The sequence below is a fragment of the Hypomesus nipponensis genome, chromosome 23, assembly GCF_054491055.1.
Source record: "Hypomesus nipponensis isolate SF chromosome 23, ASM5449105v1, whole genome shotgun sequence".
NCBI lineage: Eukaryota > Metazoa > Chordata > Actinopteri > Osmeriformes > Osmeridae > Hypomesus > Hypomesus nipponensis.
Window position 1 is genome coordinate 22437076 of NC_140383.1, and position 17951 is coordinate 22455026.

Genomic DNA, 17951 nt, shown 5'->3' on the forward strand with positions numbered 1-17951 from the left:
AGGTCACACGCTAGGAACCCAGCTGAAATACCAGCAGCTTCCCTGTCTGTAGACACAGTCCCAGGCCCAGGCGGGGTCCGTTAATATGTCTGCTGATACAACACTTAGCCTGATCTTCTTATCACCTTCCTGATAGGCTATCCAGTCTAGCCTGCCTGGACACCTGGTCTAATACCTCTAAATGGACAGGTAATGGTGTGTGTGCAGCGCTCAGCCTATCTCTTCCCCAGCTGCTCATTTTCTCATAGGGGACACACACACACACAAACAAGCTCACACACGCATACACACCGCCCACACACACATAGGAGTGTTTGCTGGGATAGTGCTGACAGCTGCCTGTTTATTTAAAAGCCAGTCAGGCAGGTACAGTCAGTAAGTCATGCCATGTACCCGCATGCTGTTTATGCTCCTGCGGCCTTCCCCCTTCTCTCCTTCACAATCTGCTTCTTTATCTTCCGTACTCTCCTCCTCTCTCTCTCTGACCCCTGTCCAGTAGAAGACATTACTCACACACCCTTTTCTCTTTCCAGCTCACCTCGTACATGAAGCCTGAACATAAGTGGCCATAACCACAGAGAAAGATCACCTATCCATGCTAGCAATCTCAATGTGCAGGAACCACAACAGGCATTGATTTTTCCCAGGGTTGTGTAGTTTGGCAGACCAGCTCAGCTGACTCGATTTCCTATCCCCGTCTCAAAGCCAGATTTATAAAGCTGAATAAATCACCTGGTCTATGTGTCTCTATAGCAAGCCTGATTACCTTACAGCCTCACATTTCCTGTTGACATTAGCTCAGGAGCTGTTACTAGTCAATACCAGGTTAGGACCTATCACTGATCAATGACCCAGATCAATACTGTCAATGCAATCAGCTAACAGCTGTGGGCATGGAGCTCTCTGTTCTGGAGTTATCCCCGCAGCTCCCCTAGTGGACGCTAGTCTCCCTGAGGAACGGTTTGTATCTCCTCCAGTCTTAGAAACAGTTTGTGTATCCTGTAGTGGAAGCTGGTCTCTGCAAGGAACAGTTTCCATCTCCTCTAGTGGAAGCAAGTGGGCAACATCAGAGTCTTGTGTTTCTGAGGGACATTGTGTGTCTTGATGTCAAGTTGATACTACAAAATTAAGGTTTTCTTGATGGCTAGCCCGAGCTAGTAACGTTAAAAAGTAAACACCATGAATTGCAGTGGTTTTAATAGTGAGTTTTTTAATTGTGCATCCTGACAACCGACAACGGGGCACTCTTACAAAAAAAAGAAAGGTTGCTGGACAGTGTCAGCCTTAAATACAACATAGATCAGAAAATAGTATATAAAAACAAGGGAAAGTAATGATTCTGGAAGATTTACAACACTGATGTTGATGCAGATACCTTGGGGTTTATTCAGACACACATAAGTTCCTTCAGAGAAGAAGACACAAATAATTCAATTTTACTAACAGGAAGCCCACGAAGTACAGGTTTGGCAAATCATAAAACACAGTTGTTAAGAGAAACCCCAGGAGAAGTAACGAGCGAAAGCACGGAGCTCTTCAGTACTCCTCTCCCTCCTCATCCTCTTCAAACGAGTCGATGCCCACCTCTTCGTAATCCTTCTCCAGGGCGGCCATGTCTTCTCTGGCCTCGGAGAACTCTCCCTCCTCCATGCCCTCGCCCACGTACCAGTGCACGAAGGCCCGCTTGGCGTACATCAGGTCAAACTTGTGGTCCAGCCTGGCCCAGGCCTCGGCGATGGCGGTGGTGTTGCTCAGCATGCACACGGCCCTCTGCACCTTAGCCAGGTCTCCTCCAGGAACCACGGTGGGGGGCTGGTAGTTGATGCCCACCTTGAAGCCGGTGGGACACCAGTCCACAAACTGGATGGTGCGTTTGGTCTTGATGGCAGCGATGGCAGAGTTGACGTCTTTGGGAACCACGTCACCACGGTACAGCAGGCAGCAGGCCATGTATTTACCATGACGAGGGTCGCACTTCACCATCTGATTGGCAGGCTCAAAACAGGCGTTGGTGATCTCTGCCACAGACAGCTGCTCGTGATAGGCTTTCTCAGCAGAGATGACCGGGGCATAGGTGGCCAGAGGGAAGTGGATGCGGGGGTAGGGCACCAAGTTGGTCTGGAACTCTGTCAGGTCCACATTCAGAGCTCCATCGAAGCGCAGGGAGGCAGTGATGGAGGAGACGATTTGGCTAATGAGCCTGTTGAGGTTGGTGTAGGAGGGACGTTCGATATCAAGGTTCCTGCGACAGATGTCATAGATGGCCTCATTGTCTACCATGAAGGCGCAGTCAGAGTGCTCCAGGGTGGTGTGGGTGGTCAGGATGGAGTTGTAGGGCTCCACCACAGCTGTGGACACCTGGGGAGCCGGGTAGATCGCAAACTCCAGCTTGGACTTCTTGCCAAAATCGACCGACAAACGTTCCATGAGAAGTGAGGTGAAACCAGATCCGGTTCCTCCTCCGAAGCTGTGGAACACCAGGAATCCCTGGAGACCAGTGCATTGATCTGCCTGAGGAGAGAATCCAACAACATGTTAGTTTCATCTACCTGGAATTTCTTTTTTTGGAACGCGTTTTCCTATGATTGTAGGGACCTGATGCAGGGGGGACTGAAAAGGCCTCGATAAAGTGGAAGATGAGGATGATTAGTGTCAAGGAGTGGGAGTCAGGTGGCTGAGTGGTTAGGGAGTCGGGCTAGTATTCTGAAGGTTGTCATTTCGATTCCAGGCCATGTCAAATGATGATGTGTCCTTGGGCCCTGTACTTACTGTAACTCGCTCTGGATAAGAGCGTCTGCTAAATGACTAAATGTCAAGAGATTAATGCTAAAGGTCAGTTTTAGGTTTTCACCAGTTTGCGTGTCCTGTCCAGGACCACATCGATGATCTCCTTGCCGATGGTGTAGTGTCCACGGGCATAGTTGTTGGCAGCGTCCTCCTTGCCGGAGATCATCTGCTCGGGATGGAACAGCTGGCGGTAAGCTCCTGTACGAACCTCATCTGGAGGAAAGAATGAATAGGATCATTCATATCAGCAGTGCCATAGTCCATAGTTAGGGTTTGGTTGGAACTTCCTTTTTAAAAAGGAAGTTGATTTGCGGCCAATATGTCCGCATATCAACTCACAATGTACATACTACACCACTGACAAACAACAAAAGCTAATTCAGACACTGACTTTATGGTCACATTGTTTTATGGACACATATTTTTATGGAAATATGTGCAACAGGTGTAAATTCTCCAATTTGCAAATAAATCTGCCATATTGGATTCAATATCTCATTCACAAGTATACTTTTTTTCCAGACATCTATCCCAAACACGCAAAACCAGATTTCAAGTCAATCGGAGCTATGGATGGTGAGAAGATTTTTGTAGGTTTTCCCCAATGTTCATTATACAGGGAAATCCAACATGGCAGACTTTGACATATTTCGGTTCCCCATGAAAAATAAGGCGAGTATGTTGGACCAATGGAGTGGGAATGCCATCACTTTGAAAATGGAAAAATGGGTTGTGGCCTGTAGTGTCACCTATGGTCCAACGAGGGTGTGACAGGTAAAAGGTTGAGCGATTTCACAGATACGGATCACAGATCAACTATGGCCTGTTTATACCACTACCTGCACACTGCTGAACAGTCGTGTTAGCTACATCAAATCCCTGATTATTTGCATCCCAGGGTGAAACATGACTTTTTTGCTGGTCTAAATGGGTCCTGATTTCAGCCTGTCCGGTCCTTTTTGGTTTAAGTAATATACTTTGCAAATGACTGTTACATCAATGACCATGTAACTACATTGCAATACCTACAGTAACAACATTGTAGTGACATGGGAACTTCAATGTAGTTACACTAACTACACTTAACCCTGTCCTCAGGGAACCCCTGTCCTGCATGTTTTAGATGTTTCCCTGCTCCAACACACCTGATTCAAATAAATGGGTCGTTATCTAGCTCTGTAGAAGCCTGCCAACGAGCATGCATTTGAATCAGTTGTGTTGGAGCCAAGAAACATCTTACACAAGCAGGACAGGGGTTCCCTGAGGACAGGGTTAGCGGAACAAGCTATTAAAACAACTTACCGATGACGGTGGGCTCCAGGTCTACAAAGATGGCCCGGGGAACGTACTTCCCTGCTCCCGTGTCGCTGAAGAAGGTGGTGAAGGAGTCGTCATGGCCGCCCACGGGCTTGTGGCTGGGCATCTGACCGTCCGGCTGGATGCCGTGCTCCAGACAGTACAGCTCCCAGCAGGTGTTGCCCATCTGGACGCCAGCCTGGCCCACGTGGATGGAGATGCACTCACGCTGAGGTGGGGGGGAGAGGACAGAGAGAGATGGGGGAAGGGAGGGAGAAGAGAGGACAGAGAGAGATGGGGGAAGAGAGGGAGGAGAGAGGACAGAGAGAGATGGGGGAAGAGAGGGAGGAGAGAGGACAGAGAGAGATGGGGGAAGAGAGGGAGGAGAGAGGACAGAGAGAGATGGGGGAAGAGAGGGAGGAGAGAGGACAGCGGGTAGGGGATAATTGGAGTGACAGTGATTTTCGACAATGACATGAACGTACACCACTAACTATCCATTATGCCTTCTGATCACTGTGTGATAATGCGATGACATCGTTAATTCCACTGAACTCCACAAGAGGGAGACAGAGGCCGAGGGAATTCACAGTGATGAGTTGTTTGTGTGGGAAATGTGGGTCACTGCAGCTGCTGTTGAAAATCAGAAGCAGTGACGTGGTGTCTTGCTTCATGTGGAGGAGCACAGAGCTACTAGGATCTACATCTAGCCTATTTTTAGTTAAAGTTGGGCTTGCAATTAGGGTCAAGTATTTCCTTCCTCTCAACCACCTAACTACCTACATCAAACTTGGACGGGTGAGCAGTTTGCACTATTAACCTAACTAAGCAGCCTTCTCTACCTTACATACACCAACTCCAGCCTAGCCAGGACATGTATTAGGTATTAACCTACTGTACAAACAAACGGACAAGTACCCCATTGTAAGCTCTGTAATCGTCATCGTAAACACACAAAGGAGTGTTGACATGGTTTCCTATGCCATGAAGGCCAGAGTCGACAGAGTGAGCCAGACAGGTGTGTCTGAGCACATACCTGCCCTGCTACACCTTTACGTCTACGGCTGTTTCTGGTGCTGGCAGGGTACACACCTCGGGAGCTACACAAACGTCTGTGTTTGCTGGCTCGTGATGCGACCAGGATATTGAAACAGCAGGTGTGTCTCGGTGCCAACTGCCTGTGTTATCACCGGAAACTCTCTTCCCCCAAATTCTGCCTCCTTACTTCCCAGTTAGTTGACTAACCGGCAGCTCTTGTAGGAACCTTCCCTCTGCTTTAGAAATAAAAGCAGCCTGAAGCCCTGGTTATCATTCCTTGCATTCCTGCCAGACATGTACAGGCTTACCTCAGCAAGCTCTCCCTCCCTCTCTCTCTCTCCCTCCTCCCCTATGCCGTTAACTCTCACTGTGAGCGACAGTGAGTCAGGCATGCATATTGTTCCAGACCCTAGGCTAAGATTAGGGCCGGTTAGTAGGGACACGTCCCTACCAATGTCAAGTGACCCCTGAAACGTCCCCACCAATCATTTGCGGCAGGGAAAATAGTGATAGGATGACAGTAGGTTCCCACCCATGTTCAAATCAAACCGAAGCCCTGGTTCATGACTAAAAGGGTTTCCTTTCAGTGTCCTGTACAGTCACCCTCCCCTGACCACACGCACCCTGAGCTGCTAAACTCCCCCCCAACATCAACAACTATATTTACCCTGTCCCTTCCCAGCTGCCCCCCTGGGATGGATGGATGGATGGAGGGATTGGGGGATGGTATGGCTGCTGCCTAGTTTGGGCAGGCGTGGCAGGTCAGACTGCTATTTCTGGGGGAACTCTGCATCTGTTCACCTTACCTGCTGCTGGGAACCGGCAAGCTAATTGGGCTACATGCCCACCCACGTCCCCAAGCCTGCCAGCTGCACTGGGTCACTCACCAATCTGGGTCAGTGCATCCAAACTGAGCTGTATGACCCTGTATCAGGCTCCCGACACATGCACGCACTAGCGTGAATGTTTCTCAAAGCACACTTATAGAAATATAGTACACACACAACATACTATAAACACAGACACATAAATCGCCATGCTACGATGCTGATCTGTTTTCATTACACACAGTGCGTGTGTGTGTGTACGGGTGTGTCTGTATGTGTGAGAAGGCTGATGGATGTGTATTTGATCGTGTGTGTGTGTTTGAGAGTGTGTGTGTGTGTGTTTGAGTGTGTGTGTGTTTGAGAGTGTGTGTGTGTTTGAGAGAGTGTGTGTGTGCTTGAGAGTGTGTGTGTGTGTTTGAGTGTGTGTGCGTGTGTTTGAGTGTGTGTGTGTGTGTGTGTGTGTTTGAGAGTGTGTGTGTGTGTGTTTGTGTGTGAGTGTGTGTGCGTGTGTTTGAGAGTGTGTGTGTGTGTGTGTGTTTGAGTGTGTGTGTGTTTGTGTGTGAGAGGGTTTGCAGACGGGTGTGTCTGTGTCAGCAGTGACCACAGACTGGCTGACAGCTTGAGCACAGACAGCACTGCTGAGAGACAGAGCACTATAACTCGACTGTAATAACACATCATAACATATAATGGCCCTGGATAACGTTTAACCAACTGGGCCATATAAGGAGTTTCCTAGATGGTGGTGGTTGTGATGTGGTCATACTGATTTGTGCTGGCCAGAACTGAAGTCAGTGTAAAGCTGTACTCCAAGACTCCATAAGAATGTTTTCACTATTGATATGCTATTCTGAAAGATATCGGATATTTATCGGATATTTGTCTTTTCTAGACTGTGAAGCAGCGTGATATCAGAGACACACCTTGATGCAGAACGCGAGAGACCTGCTTGGGTAACTTTCAGAGTTCAGTCAATCAGGTTTAGCAAGCTGTCAGTCTGACCAAGGTGGAGACATGCAGAACACAAGCCAGGTCATACTTGAGAAGCTGTCGATGCATTAAAACGGTCCTTCTCAATGAGAATTCATTGAAACTCTTCCGAATTAAGGCCATCTGCCCAATATAGCAGTGACAGTCACCGTCAGACGGTGCTCGATTTTTCGCTGCGTCACTGTTTCTAGAAGAAGCCACCGGGCACCGGTCAGACAACTGCATTGCACCGTTCTCATGGCCAGGATTTGGGGGAGAGCGCAGGCTGTGCACGGTAGATGCAGCAAAAAAATACTCCCGAGAAGAGGAAATGGATTGAGGCGAAAGTATCGACATTAACAGCGGAAAGACATTCCTTGCAGAAAGGATTGTAATAGCATGTGTGGGCAATAAAAATGCAAAAAGAACCAAATTATATCAATATAAAGACGGAAGACACTTACCATTGTGTTTTCGGACAGTAGGTAGATCTATCTTCTCTTAAAGAAAAACAAGCGGATATAGTGCAGTACGAGTTGCCTAGCTGTGTCGAGAACTTCTCACAGCGCCCGATAATGTGGTCTCTGTAAGGCAGTTGTGCGGCAGGTGTGCACAGCGGCTGAAGACTAAACTCAACACGCGGGAAGCGCGTCACAAACGGCCCGCCCACAATTATGAATTTACAACGTATGAGCGGTGAAGCTGGAACGTTCTGAGAAAAAAGGGCGTGTCTTGGAAGGTGAGAGTCCTCTGCGTCAAATGTAGAAGTTAAAATTATGCTGACGCCAGCTGTAACTACTAGCCTATCTGGTTTGTCCCACTTTATTGTAAACTCACTGTTAAATCCCTTACCGCAGATTTTTACCCAACTGCATTTTTGCACGTGACCACAAGGTGGCAGACTAACCCAGTGTTACATTGGAGTGACGAGCGATGAGAACACGATGAGGGCAGCATGAGCCCAAACATGACTTACACAGGACACCTAAAGTATGCAAATCAGTGGTGGTGATTGAAGGTCTGTCTACCCCGACCCAGACCCCAACCCCTGGACCCTTACCCTAGAATCATCTCTCCCTCTACACCCAACAAGGAACCAACAAAAACACTCATTACTTTTGTTTAAACTGATTATACCAAACTTTTAAAGTTATCTAAGCAGTTAATTTAAGTAACTTATAATTGCTATCTATTAATTTACATTTAGTCATTTAGCAGCCGCTCTTATCCAGAGCGACTTACAGTAAGTACAAGGAAAGTCCCCGCCTTCTCTGCTGCCACTGCGGTAGTAACGCATGCACCGCTATTAGCTACTACAAATCCCAGAATGCTTTGTAAGTGCCTTGGCGCGTCAAGACCCGCAGGCATCCCCACCTCTATTTTCATTCATTCGCAACTTCATGCTGTCAGTCCCCACGAGCAGATGTCAGATACCTCTCCCCAAAAATGGCCAAACGGAAGGCGGAAAACAGTTGCCAGACAGGTGGGCGACAGAATATCTGTTCACCACCGCAAAGGACTGTTTGTGTTGTGTGCGTAGCGACGTGGCTGTAAGAAGTCTGTTCCCATATGAAAAAGTCCATCCATCCATCCATCATCTACCGCTTGTCCGGGGATCGGGTCGCGGGGGCAGCGACCTAAGCAGGGGATATGAAAAAGTGCATTATTATATCTAGAAATAAGGGAAAACATGCTTTTTTTCCCCAATAAATATGAAATCTGGCCAGCGACTTTGTCCCAGTTTTTTTTGGCCCACTGTGTATCTGAGTTTGACGATTCATTAGGGATTAAACCTCAAGTGTACTCACAAGCTCTTTCAAAGGTTACTATCCCACACAGGAAAACACAGGAGTGTTAAATTAGTTCTGTAAGTGTACATTTGACCTATCACAGTGTTTATATAATTCGCACTGAGCAGTGTCAATTTAACACTCACACTAGTGTAACAGTTTTAACTCTGCAACCGAGTTACTAGATTGACTCTAACAGTGTTAAATACAACTCTGGACAATGTTTCTATAACACTACACCAGAGTGATAACATCCCTTTAAAGAGTTAAATACAACTCTGGACAGTGTTTCTATAACACTACACCAGAGAGATAACATCCCTATTTAGAGTTAAGGAAGGTCCAAAGCCAGTTCTCTCTCCCATAGGGCTGCTGGCATCCAGGTTTGTTTGGGTACGATGGGATATACTCCTCTGCACGGTTCTAAGGCGCCATGCAATGTAGCCTGTTCCACCATCAGGATCGTAGAAGTGATCCTACAGAAATAAAAGCGAACATTTGCAAGACACAATCAATGAGGTATTATATGTTTTGGTGTTGCACAGAAGCAGATATACGAAATAGAGCCATCAAGTGTTGTAAAAAGGACTACTGGCATGACACTGAACCCAGACAAGATGGTAGTCAGTAGGAGACCTTATTGGTTGTTGGAGACAACTGGAAATGTGTAAGATGCTCTTTGGTTCTGGGAAGACTGTACTTTTTATAAATGCAGTAAAACATGTTAGTTAAGTACTTACATAGCCCTTCTTTGAAAAGGGATCTTTGAACAATGGGAAAAGTGTTACAATTCCAAGAGCACATTGCTCTTTCTGCTTGTTTGTGGGGATTCTCCTTAAATGGGAACAAAAAGAAAACCCCACACGCCCTTAGGACATAGACAGACCCAGTCGTATTTGCCACACATACCAGTACCTTAAAACAATTTGAAACATTCCTTAAGATTCATGGTTTACCAAATTATGTCCAAATCTGTTCATTTTTAAGACGATGTTTTACATTAATCCGTTTTTTAAGTTGAGGAATTTTACTTTAGAGCCACATTGGTTCCTGTCAACAACAAAAAAACTTACCCATGCATCTCAACCATGTGTCCAACAAGTATGTTGACAAGAAGTCGTCTCGGTTCACTTGACAAGTTCACTTTTGATGTACTTTTAAGTATGCTTTGAAAATAGTTCACTTTTGATGTACTTTTAAGAAGTATGCTAATAAACTGGTATACATTTCTTCTGGAGTAGGATGTACGTTTTTTATTATTATACAGCAAAAACAGTCCACATTATTTTAAAGTACATTACAGGTTACATTTTTTAGATCCATCTCCTTATTATTCATGTCTATGAAAATCGATAATGCATTGCACATTGAATCTTTTTTTGGTACTGAAGCTGTAACCTTCAAACCTTGCCAAAACATTCTGAAGCCCTATACTCTTATACTAATGATTATCAATTGGAGTATTAATGGGGAAAAAACGAAAAAGCTTCTTGAGAATTTGAAGGTTATAATGTCAAACTGACTGAAGAACGAAATAACGACGTGAAAACATGAAGATAGTGTGGCTCATTGGCTGGTCAATTCCCATGATGCAAGGCGGTAAATAGTGTTAAAATTTGCTGATAAGTTTGCCGTTTGTTCGAAATATAAATGTAACTTTATGAATTTCGTTTTTTAAATGTATTTGCTTAGAATGTAGTGTTTTTTTGCGTGGTAAATGTCATTGTTGTGCTGGTTTACCATTGTAACCATAAGTTAAATGACTGTTACGTTTCATCAGAAAAGCCGGAATCGCAGCTTAAAAGTTGTTAGACATCCTCTGGCGTCATTCAATACCTACAGTGTAATTTTATGGGGGCCCCGCTCACACCGTGTGATACAAATTCTGAGGGGCACCTTAACATTTGAGTTTATTAGTTAGTCATAGTTACATTACATATACTAAGTTAACTTCTTGCAGAAGTTACAATAATTGAATGTGTACTTGAAAGTTTGTAAAGTATACCTTGAGGTTCTTTAGGCAGTGTACTTCATGAACTGAAAGTGCACTACACAGGTTACTTTGGAGTATTCCAAAGTATACTTTGAAGAACTTTAGGAAGTATACTTGATGAACTGAAAGTGCACTACACAGGCTACTTTAGAGTATTCCAAAGTATACTTTGAAGTACTTGAGGAAGTATACTTGATGAACTGAAAGTGCACTACACAGGCTACTTTAGAGTATTCCAAAGTATACTTTGAAGTACTTGAGGAAGTATACTTGATGAACTGAAAGTGCACTACACAGGCTACTTTGCAGTATTCAAAAGTAAACCTTGAAATACACTACAAGTGTACTTTAAAGTGTACTAAATTAACTAAAAAGTGGGCCAATTCAGTTTACTCAGTACAAAAAAAGTATATCAATAAATACACTGCTAGTATAGTTTAAGTAACATGATAATAGTATACTTTTTATACTAAGTATACTTACAAAATAAACTTGAAGTATACTTCTTTTTTGTAAGGGGTTGTTTCATGTTCCTGTGTTTCATTCAAATAAATAACCCGTGTCATGTAAATCTACAATTAACGATGCATGTTTGTCCAGATCTTTGTCAGGTTATTTTTCAGCAAGATATCTAGAGCTAGCTAACTGAAGCCGAGTTGAATCACGATATGGTTTGGTTGCTAACCTTGACGTTCTACCCACCCAAATCAATCCAGTTTGCTTCAACAACAGAAGTGGAAACAAGTAATGTTATCATTTCAAATTATATGTAGTCAATGTGTTGAAAACAGTGTTGTGTAGACATAATAGATTAATTTGCATGTTTTTATTTCAAGTCTCCACCTTTGGTGTTTCAGTGAGTGCTGCTGTTGGCCATGTTGTGTTTTTGCTCCCCAGCTTCACTCGTTGAAAACCAACCAATCAGCGCGCAGATTATCTAAATATTAATGAGCATACCATAAAAGGAGAAAAGCTAGTGTTTTTTCCCGGAACATTTCAGAGGATCTATCAGGGGGCATAGAAGAGCACCCGGGCCATTTTCAACCCAACCAATGTTACATACCCCATTTGGAGACCTTAAGGAACAGTGTGAAATACCCCAAAAACCCAGTCAATCGCCCCTTTAACGTTGATATAACACTAGCTTGCTGATATATTTTCCTAAATCAATTCACTCACCCATGGCCTTTCTCCTGTCCTCTTGGCACAGACTGGGTGATAAGCTTGGTTTTGACTAGGGTTGCCAAGTCTGTGTATCAAAACCAGCCCAAAACCAGTCCAATGGCCAATAAAACCAGCCCAAAAACCAGCCCAATATCAGAACTCAAAATATGCCCCTGCCAAACCATATACACTGCTTTTAAAGTCCAACAGCATTGCTTTCATTGCCAAATCTATTGTAATATCTACAAAGTAACACCAAATGTTTAGTATGCCAGCATTAAAAACAATTTTCAGGAGATTTTCTCAGGAGACTGAGAGCATTAGGCACGTGTGCACACGCACAGTGCGTGTGTGTATGTGGGCGTGCCCCATGTCCATGTGTGTATGTGCTGATCTGGAGTCAGTTTGGTAGGATTTGGGCAAAAGTAGCCCAATTCCGCGGGAAAACGGCGGACCTGGCAACAATGCCTAAGACAACACAAGGGTTAAGTAAAGGCTTGGGCCCTGGGAAGAAGGCTAGTAAGGCACTACTTTTATCTGACTTTGAGCCCTGGAAAAGACAATAGAGCAGTGTCATCTGAGAATTTAGCTGATATCCACCTTCTTGAAAAGTCTTGCAGCTATTTATAGCCTATCAAGAAAGGCTGGTTGGACAGGACGTAACCCGAAGGTTTGGGCATATGTCCATCCACCAAAACCGACCTTGACGTGTCACATTCATATCTCCATGGGTAAGCAAATCCCCTCAAGGCAGACAGTCACACCGTACGTATCTCTGATGTCACTGCTTGTATAATTGTTATCGTTCAGCTCGTTACTGTGTATTGATGCTTTGCTTGTGGGCGTGACCCTCTAAGTGTCAGGAATCTGGCTCATCTGTCTTTCAATTTACAAGAAGCTGCTTAGTTTCGTTTTGGACTGAGTGAGTCTGCTGGCACGCCATAGATTTCATTTGCCAAGCAAGGCTAGGACATTAAACATTTAATAATATATTTTAAGCAATTAATCATTTACAGTAATAACATGTTTTATTTATTTATTTAATGTTTATTTCAGGCGCAATGGCCCATACACGAAAACATTACATACAAGAGACATGAATCCACTTATCTAAAATGCCTAACTAAAAACAACACATGGCCTATGTACAGTGTAGCAATAGTTACTCCAAAACTTATACCATGGTCTGGGTGAATACTCGATTCTGATTTGTTTTGCCTAGCTGGGTGGGAATGTTAAGGAAACAGAAATATATTACATATACATATATTACATAATACATATATTGATTAAAAAAATACCATAAAAAGTTTGATACTTACTTTCCCCTCAGGATCAGGCAACACGGATGATGACTGGAATGTTGAAAACAATGTTCTTAGTGGATAACATTTAAAAGTACAATAATCACAACAGTAGCCTAACAGTTACTGTTAGGCTACTGTTGTGGTTATTGTACTTTTAAATGTTATCCACTAAGAACATTGTTTTCAACATTCCAGTCATCATCCGTACTATCCGTACTATGGAGGGTGTTTAAGAAAGTGTTTTGTCCGTCTCTTCATAAACGGAGTGACTAAGTTCAGTTGAGTTCTGGATTTTAATAAGTATTTATCAATCTGCAGATTGGGAGAGAAAACCAGACCTCTGACAATAAATGACAACACAACACCAGGCTTAGGTCTCAATCGAGTCTCTCTCCCCTCTGAAGGACAGAGGACCATCTTTTATAGGCCACAAGAATGTAAACATAGATAGTGACAGTCAGGCAGTAATGACGTTACAACAGTCTCAGAGAAAGAGATTTACAGCTCCCAACACATGACCACTCAAACTACAGAGTTCATAGTTGGAGCTCTCCTTGTAGTCATGACAAGGACCATTTAGCCAGTACTTTCTCCTGATCTCAAACATCTATTAACCCTGACACATAGACACAATCTACTCTTATTAATAGCAAGCTTACATGAGAACATACTAACTAGTATCCAATGACTAGTTCTCTTGATTAGTGAATAATGTAAGCACACAGGAAATCTAAATTTCTTCCACAGTCCCCCCTTTTGACGTTTAACGTCAACACAACAATCATTCATCAACTGTTTACCTGGGGCCTGCTGTAGTGCCTTACATTTCACAAGTTTCATAACATTTCAATACCTTAACAATCAAACAATACAGTATCTTTTATTACTCACTACAGCATACATGATTATAGGATTTGAAGAAGTATTAGGTAGTACCCAATCAGGTGAAAAAGGTACAAAGTCAATGAAGTGAATAGCTTTTGTTTAGTTCTCTAGATAGGGCTCCCAGAAATGACCTTAACCCTCCTTCTATTTTCCTTGTTCAAAGTTGCATGGCATTATACACTTTGGTGATATTGTAACCTCTGATTCATCCTAGTAACACAGGCATTTCCTAGGACCTTACAAAAGAACCAGCTTACAGCTATTCACTTCATAAGCAAACAGCATAATGACAGTTTATCAACGATTCTAGAAACATAGGCATATTTCTCTCCTGGACATAACCAAGGGTCTTGCTCTCGTGAGCTCAACACAGCAGGGTATAGACCAAACATTGTTCATTACATGTAAATTCAGAGCATTTCAAACAGTATACAAGCAATAAAGTAACCATTATCTTTAATTAATGTTAACTGATCTGTGGTTAAAGACAGATCTCTTCAGATTGCATACAATATTGTATATCAATTGGAAAATAGAAGGAGGCAAATGGCCATCTTTATTACATTAGCAAAGTAGTCACGTGGTACTTGAGATTACATATCAGACAAGTCCATCATTCTCAGGGCAATACAGTAATCATCAGTTTTGCTTGCTTTTGTCTGTGGCTTGATTTGGGCTACCATAATTTTACTGGCATGCCTCAGAGAGCCTACTGCACAGCACTGTACACAACAGAAAGTACACACAAGTCCACTCTGCCATACACCATAACCATGCAGATGGGGCATATTCAAGAGATGACTGATTCGTTCCAAAGAACAGTCTCATTTGTTACATCCAACCTTACACGAAACCACTTCTTAACCTTACACATATCAGGCATTGACAGAGGGACAGATATCCCTGGATAACCTCCAGGGTGCTTGGGACTCTAACCACAAACTCTGTCCCCTCTAATGCTGGTCCAGTCATTTTTTTTCTTCCACGGTAAGGTGTTGTTGTACAGATTGAGATTCATCATAAAGCACACATGAAGAACAATGTTCACATCAGTATAATTGGGAGCGTGCAATAGTGACTCTCGGTGTGGCTCATGTATGCGATGTCTGTGGACTCGTGCGTCCAGTATCAGTAAATGTCTGTCAGGTGTGTGCGTCAGTATGTCTGGATCTCATCTTGCATCGTAGCTCAGGCAGCGGCCTTGGTTTCCTTTAAACAACCGAGTGCCTCTGCCTCAGTATCTTCTCGTCCCCGTTCTGGGTTCTGTCATCTGCTTCATGTAGAGGCCGGGGAAGACTGAAAGTGTCTTCCCCTCTCCAGGCTCCTCTCTCTGGTTTCCCGTCTGGGTGCTGTCATCTGCTTCATGAATCACATATGGGGGAGAGAGGCATGGTAGCAACAGCAGCCCCTCTCTGGCTTTCTCCACATGTGACTCACCTTTCGACGTCTTCAACACCTCCGGGTGGGTGTTCTTTGGGACCTCCTTCTCAGCACCCCTGGATTGGAGTGCTGGATGGCGGGGTCCTGGTTCTGGCTCAAATCGGTCCGCTGGACTGGAACCTGCTCCCGGATCAGCTGCTGCAAACGGGTCTCCACCCCCCTTGGTGTACTCCTGGAAGAGTAACCCGGTGGGGATGAGACAAATGACAAGTTGGAGCAGGCACCATTTGGAGGTGCACCAGCTCCTCCACCGGCCCCTGACTCTCCGTTTGAACCCTCCACCGTGTTGTTCGGTGGCGGGGCTGTTTTGCAGTGTGTCGCATGGCTCCATGTTGGACGACCCTCCACTTTCACAGCTGTGTGAGTCACCAAGATAAACAGCTATGGACAGCTCCATCTCGGTGAGAGGCAGTCCTCCATTTGTGCACTTTCACGTGCACGTAGTCTCCCGGTTGATAGGGATGACATGGCTCCCCAGGCAGGGCAGCTTTCACCTGTGAATGCACAACCCTGGCTGCTCTAGTTAGGGCGTACCAAAAGTTTAACACTGTATCATCCATTTGGTGGATATCCATCTGTGTCAGTGATAGTGGGAGAGACAGGCAATCTCATTGGTCTCCCTTCAACTATCTTGTGTGGGGAAAGTACATTTCTCCTCTGGGGAGTGGACCTCATGGCTATAAGAGCTAGTGGAAGTGCACCAGGCCACTTCAGGCCTGTCTCTACATATCTTGGCTAGTTTTTTTTTTTTTTTCAAAGTTCCATGTTGCCTCTCCACTGTCCCCGCAGACTGTGGGTGGTAGGGACAGTGGAAATGATGGTTGATCTGGAGCGCTTATCAAAGTTCCTGAACAATTTTTACCTGTGAAATGTGAACCTCTATCACTGGACAGTCTTGTGAGGATCCCATATCTACAGATCACATCTCTTATAATAAAATCTTGGCTACCGTGGTAGCATCAACTTTCCGACATGGGTAGGCTTCTACCCATTTAGAGAACATGACAACAATTACAAGTACACACTCAAAATTACAACACTTGTTCATCTGCATAAAATCAATTTGTAAATTAATAAAAGGACCACTTGGTGGTGGGTGGGCTGGGTCTCTTCTCTTTGGTCCCTTTCCGGGATTATGCTGCTGGTAAATATGACACTGAGCACAATGTTGCTCAGCCTTTGTGGAAAAACCAGGTGCAAAACTAAATCTGTATTTACTATTGAGACCATACCCCCCTTGCTCGTATGGGCACATCCGTGCGCCATGCGAGCCAACCAAGGGAACAATGCACGTGGAATCTTTCACACAGCCAACAGATAACCAACCATCCCTCTCAGTGTTATCAGCATCGACTTGAAGGTCCACCACAACATGAAGAGAGGGAATGCGCGTTTCTGGTTGCTGAGACACAAAAAAAAACAAATACAGACCTGGGACACATCAGAGGGCCGCAGCCTTTGCTGCAACATCAGCTCTAGTATTTCCTCTTGAAATTTTTTTTCTGCTATTGTTAGTATGAGCTTCACACTTAACAATAGTTGGCTTTCTCGGTATTAGTATTCAATTATCAAATCATCTTTCCATTCTTAATTGCTCCACCTGAGGAGTTAATGAAACCTCTTTCTGGCCATATGGCACCAAAATTGTAAGTAACTCCAAATCCATACCTCGAGTCAGTGTGAATATTTACGACCTTGCCTTCTGACAAACAACATGCCCTTGTCAAAGCAAAACTCTTCCTGCTGTGCAGACAGTTTACCAGATTCGAATGTCTCACTGTCCGTGCAGACCGCTTATCCGGAGTTTAGAGAGCCATCCCATGCTCGGGACGAAGATCCATCTACGTTCAACACAAGTTCAGCATTATCCCTAAGTTTGTCACAACATATCAAGTCTGGGTGTTTGCACTTTATCGACAACCATCTCACAGTCATGTGGTTCACCATCATCAGGGGTGGGCAACAATGAAACTGGATTCAATGTGGGGCATCTATGGAATGTAATGTTACTTTGAGTCAAGAATTACAGTTCATACTTTGTAGCTCTAGTGGCTGACAGGTGTTGAGTTTTGGTGCGTAACAGAAAAACACTTACTGCATGAGGAACCATCACTGCCAAGGGCGACCCCAGCACTATATCTGAAGTTGCTTCCACACATGTTGCCGCAGCACAGACTGCTCGTAAGCACGGGGGGAAACCTGCTGCCACAGTATCTAAAGAAGAAACTCACATAGGCGATAGGCCTCTTAAGGTAACCATGCTGCAGGGTCAGTACACCCTGGTGTATTCTGGCAGACCGAGAGCTGGCGCTTTGGCCAAGGCCTGCTTAAGAGATACAAATGATTTATCAGCTTCAGTTTTCCACAACAAATGAGTATCAGTCTCCTTCCTTTTATCAAGGAGAGGTCTAGCCAACACAGCATAATAAGGGATCTACTAACGACAATACCCGAC

At 44.4% G+C, this 17951-nt stretch overlaps 1 protein-coding gene and 1 pseudogene across 1 annotated transcript; both read right to left on the reverse strand.

The window, feature by feature from the left end:
- Positions 1-1190: 1190 nt before the first annotated feature.
- Positions 1191-7539, reverse strand: LOC146234927 (tubulin alpha chain-like). The gene is made up of 4 exons (XM_084689526.1): positions 7382-7539; positions 4090-4312; positions 2852-3000; positions 1191-2511 (listed from the first exon to the last, which is right to left on the reverse strand). Exons 1-4 carry the CDS (start codon positions 7382-7384, stop codon positions 1537-1539), a joined length of 1350 nt encoding a protein of 449 aa, XP_084545652.1. The 5' UTR covers positions 7385-7539; the 3' UTR covers positions 1191-1536.
- Positions 7540-15198: 7659 nt separating this feature from the next.
- On the reverse strand, positions 15199-16204 carry LOC146234928 (uncharacterized; annotated as a pseudogene).
- Between the last annotated feature and the right edge of the window lie 1747 nt (positions 16205-17951).

Coding starts and splice junctions, on each gene's coding strand:
- LOC146234927 (XM_084689526.1), bottom strand. Junction 3,001..4,089: donor CCTGGAGCCCACCGTCATCG/GTAAGTTGTTTT, acceptor TCTTTCCTCCAG/ATGAGGTTCGTACAGGAGCT. Junction 2,512..2,851: donor TGGACAGGACACGCAAACTG/GTGAAAACCTAA, acceptor TTCTCTCCTCAG/GCAGATCAATGCACTGGTCT.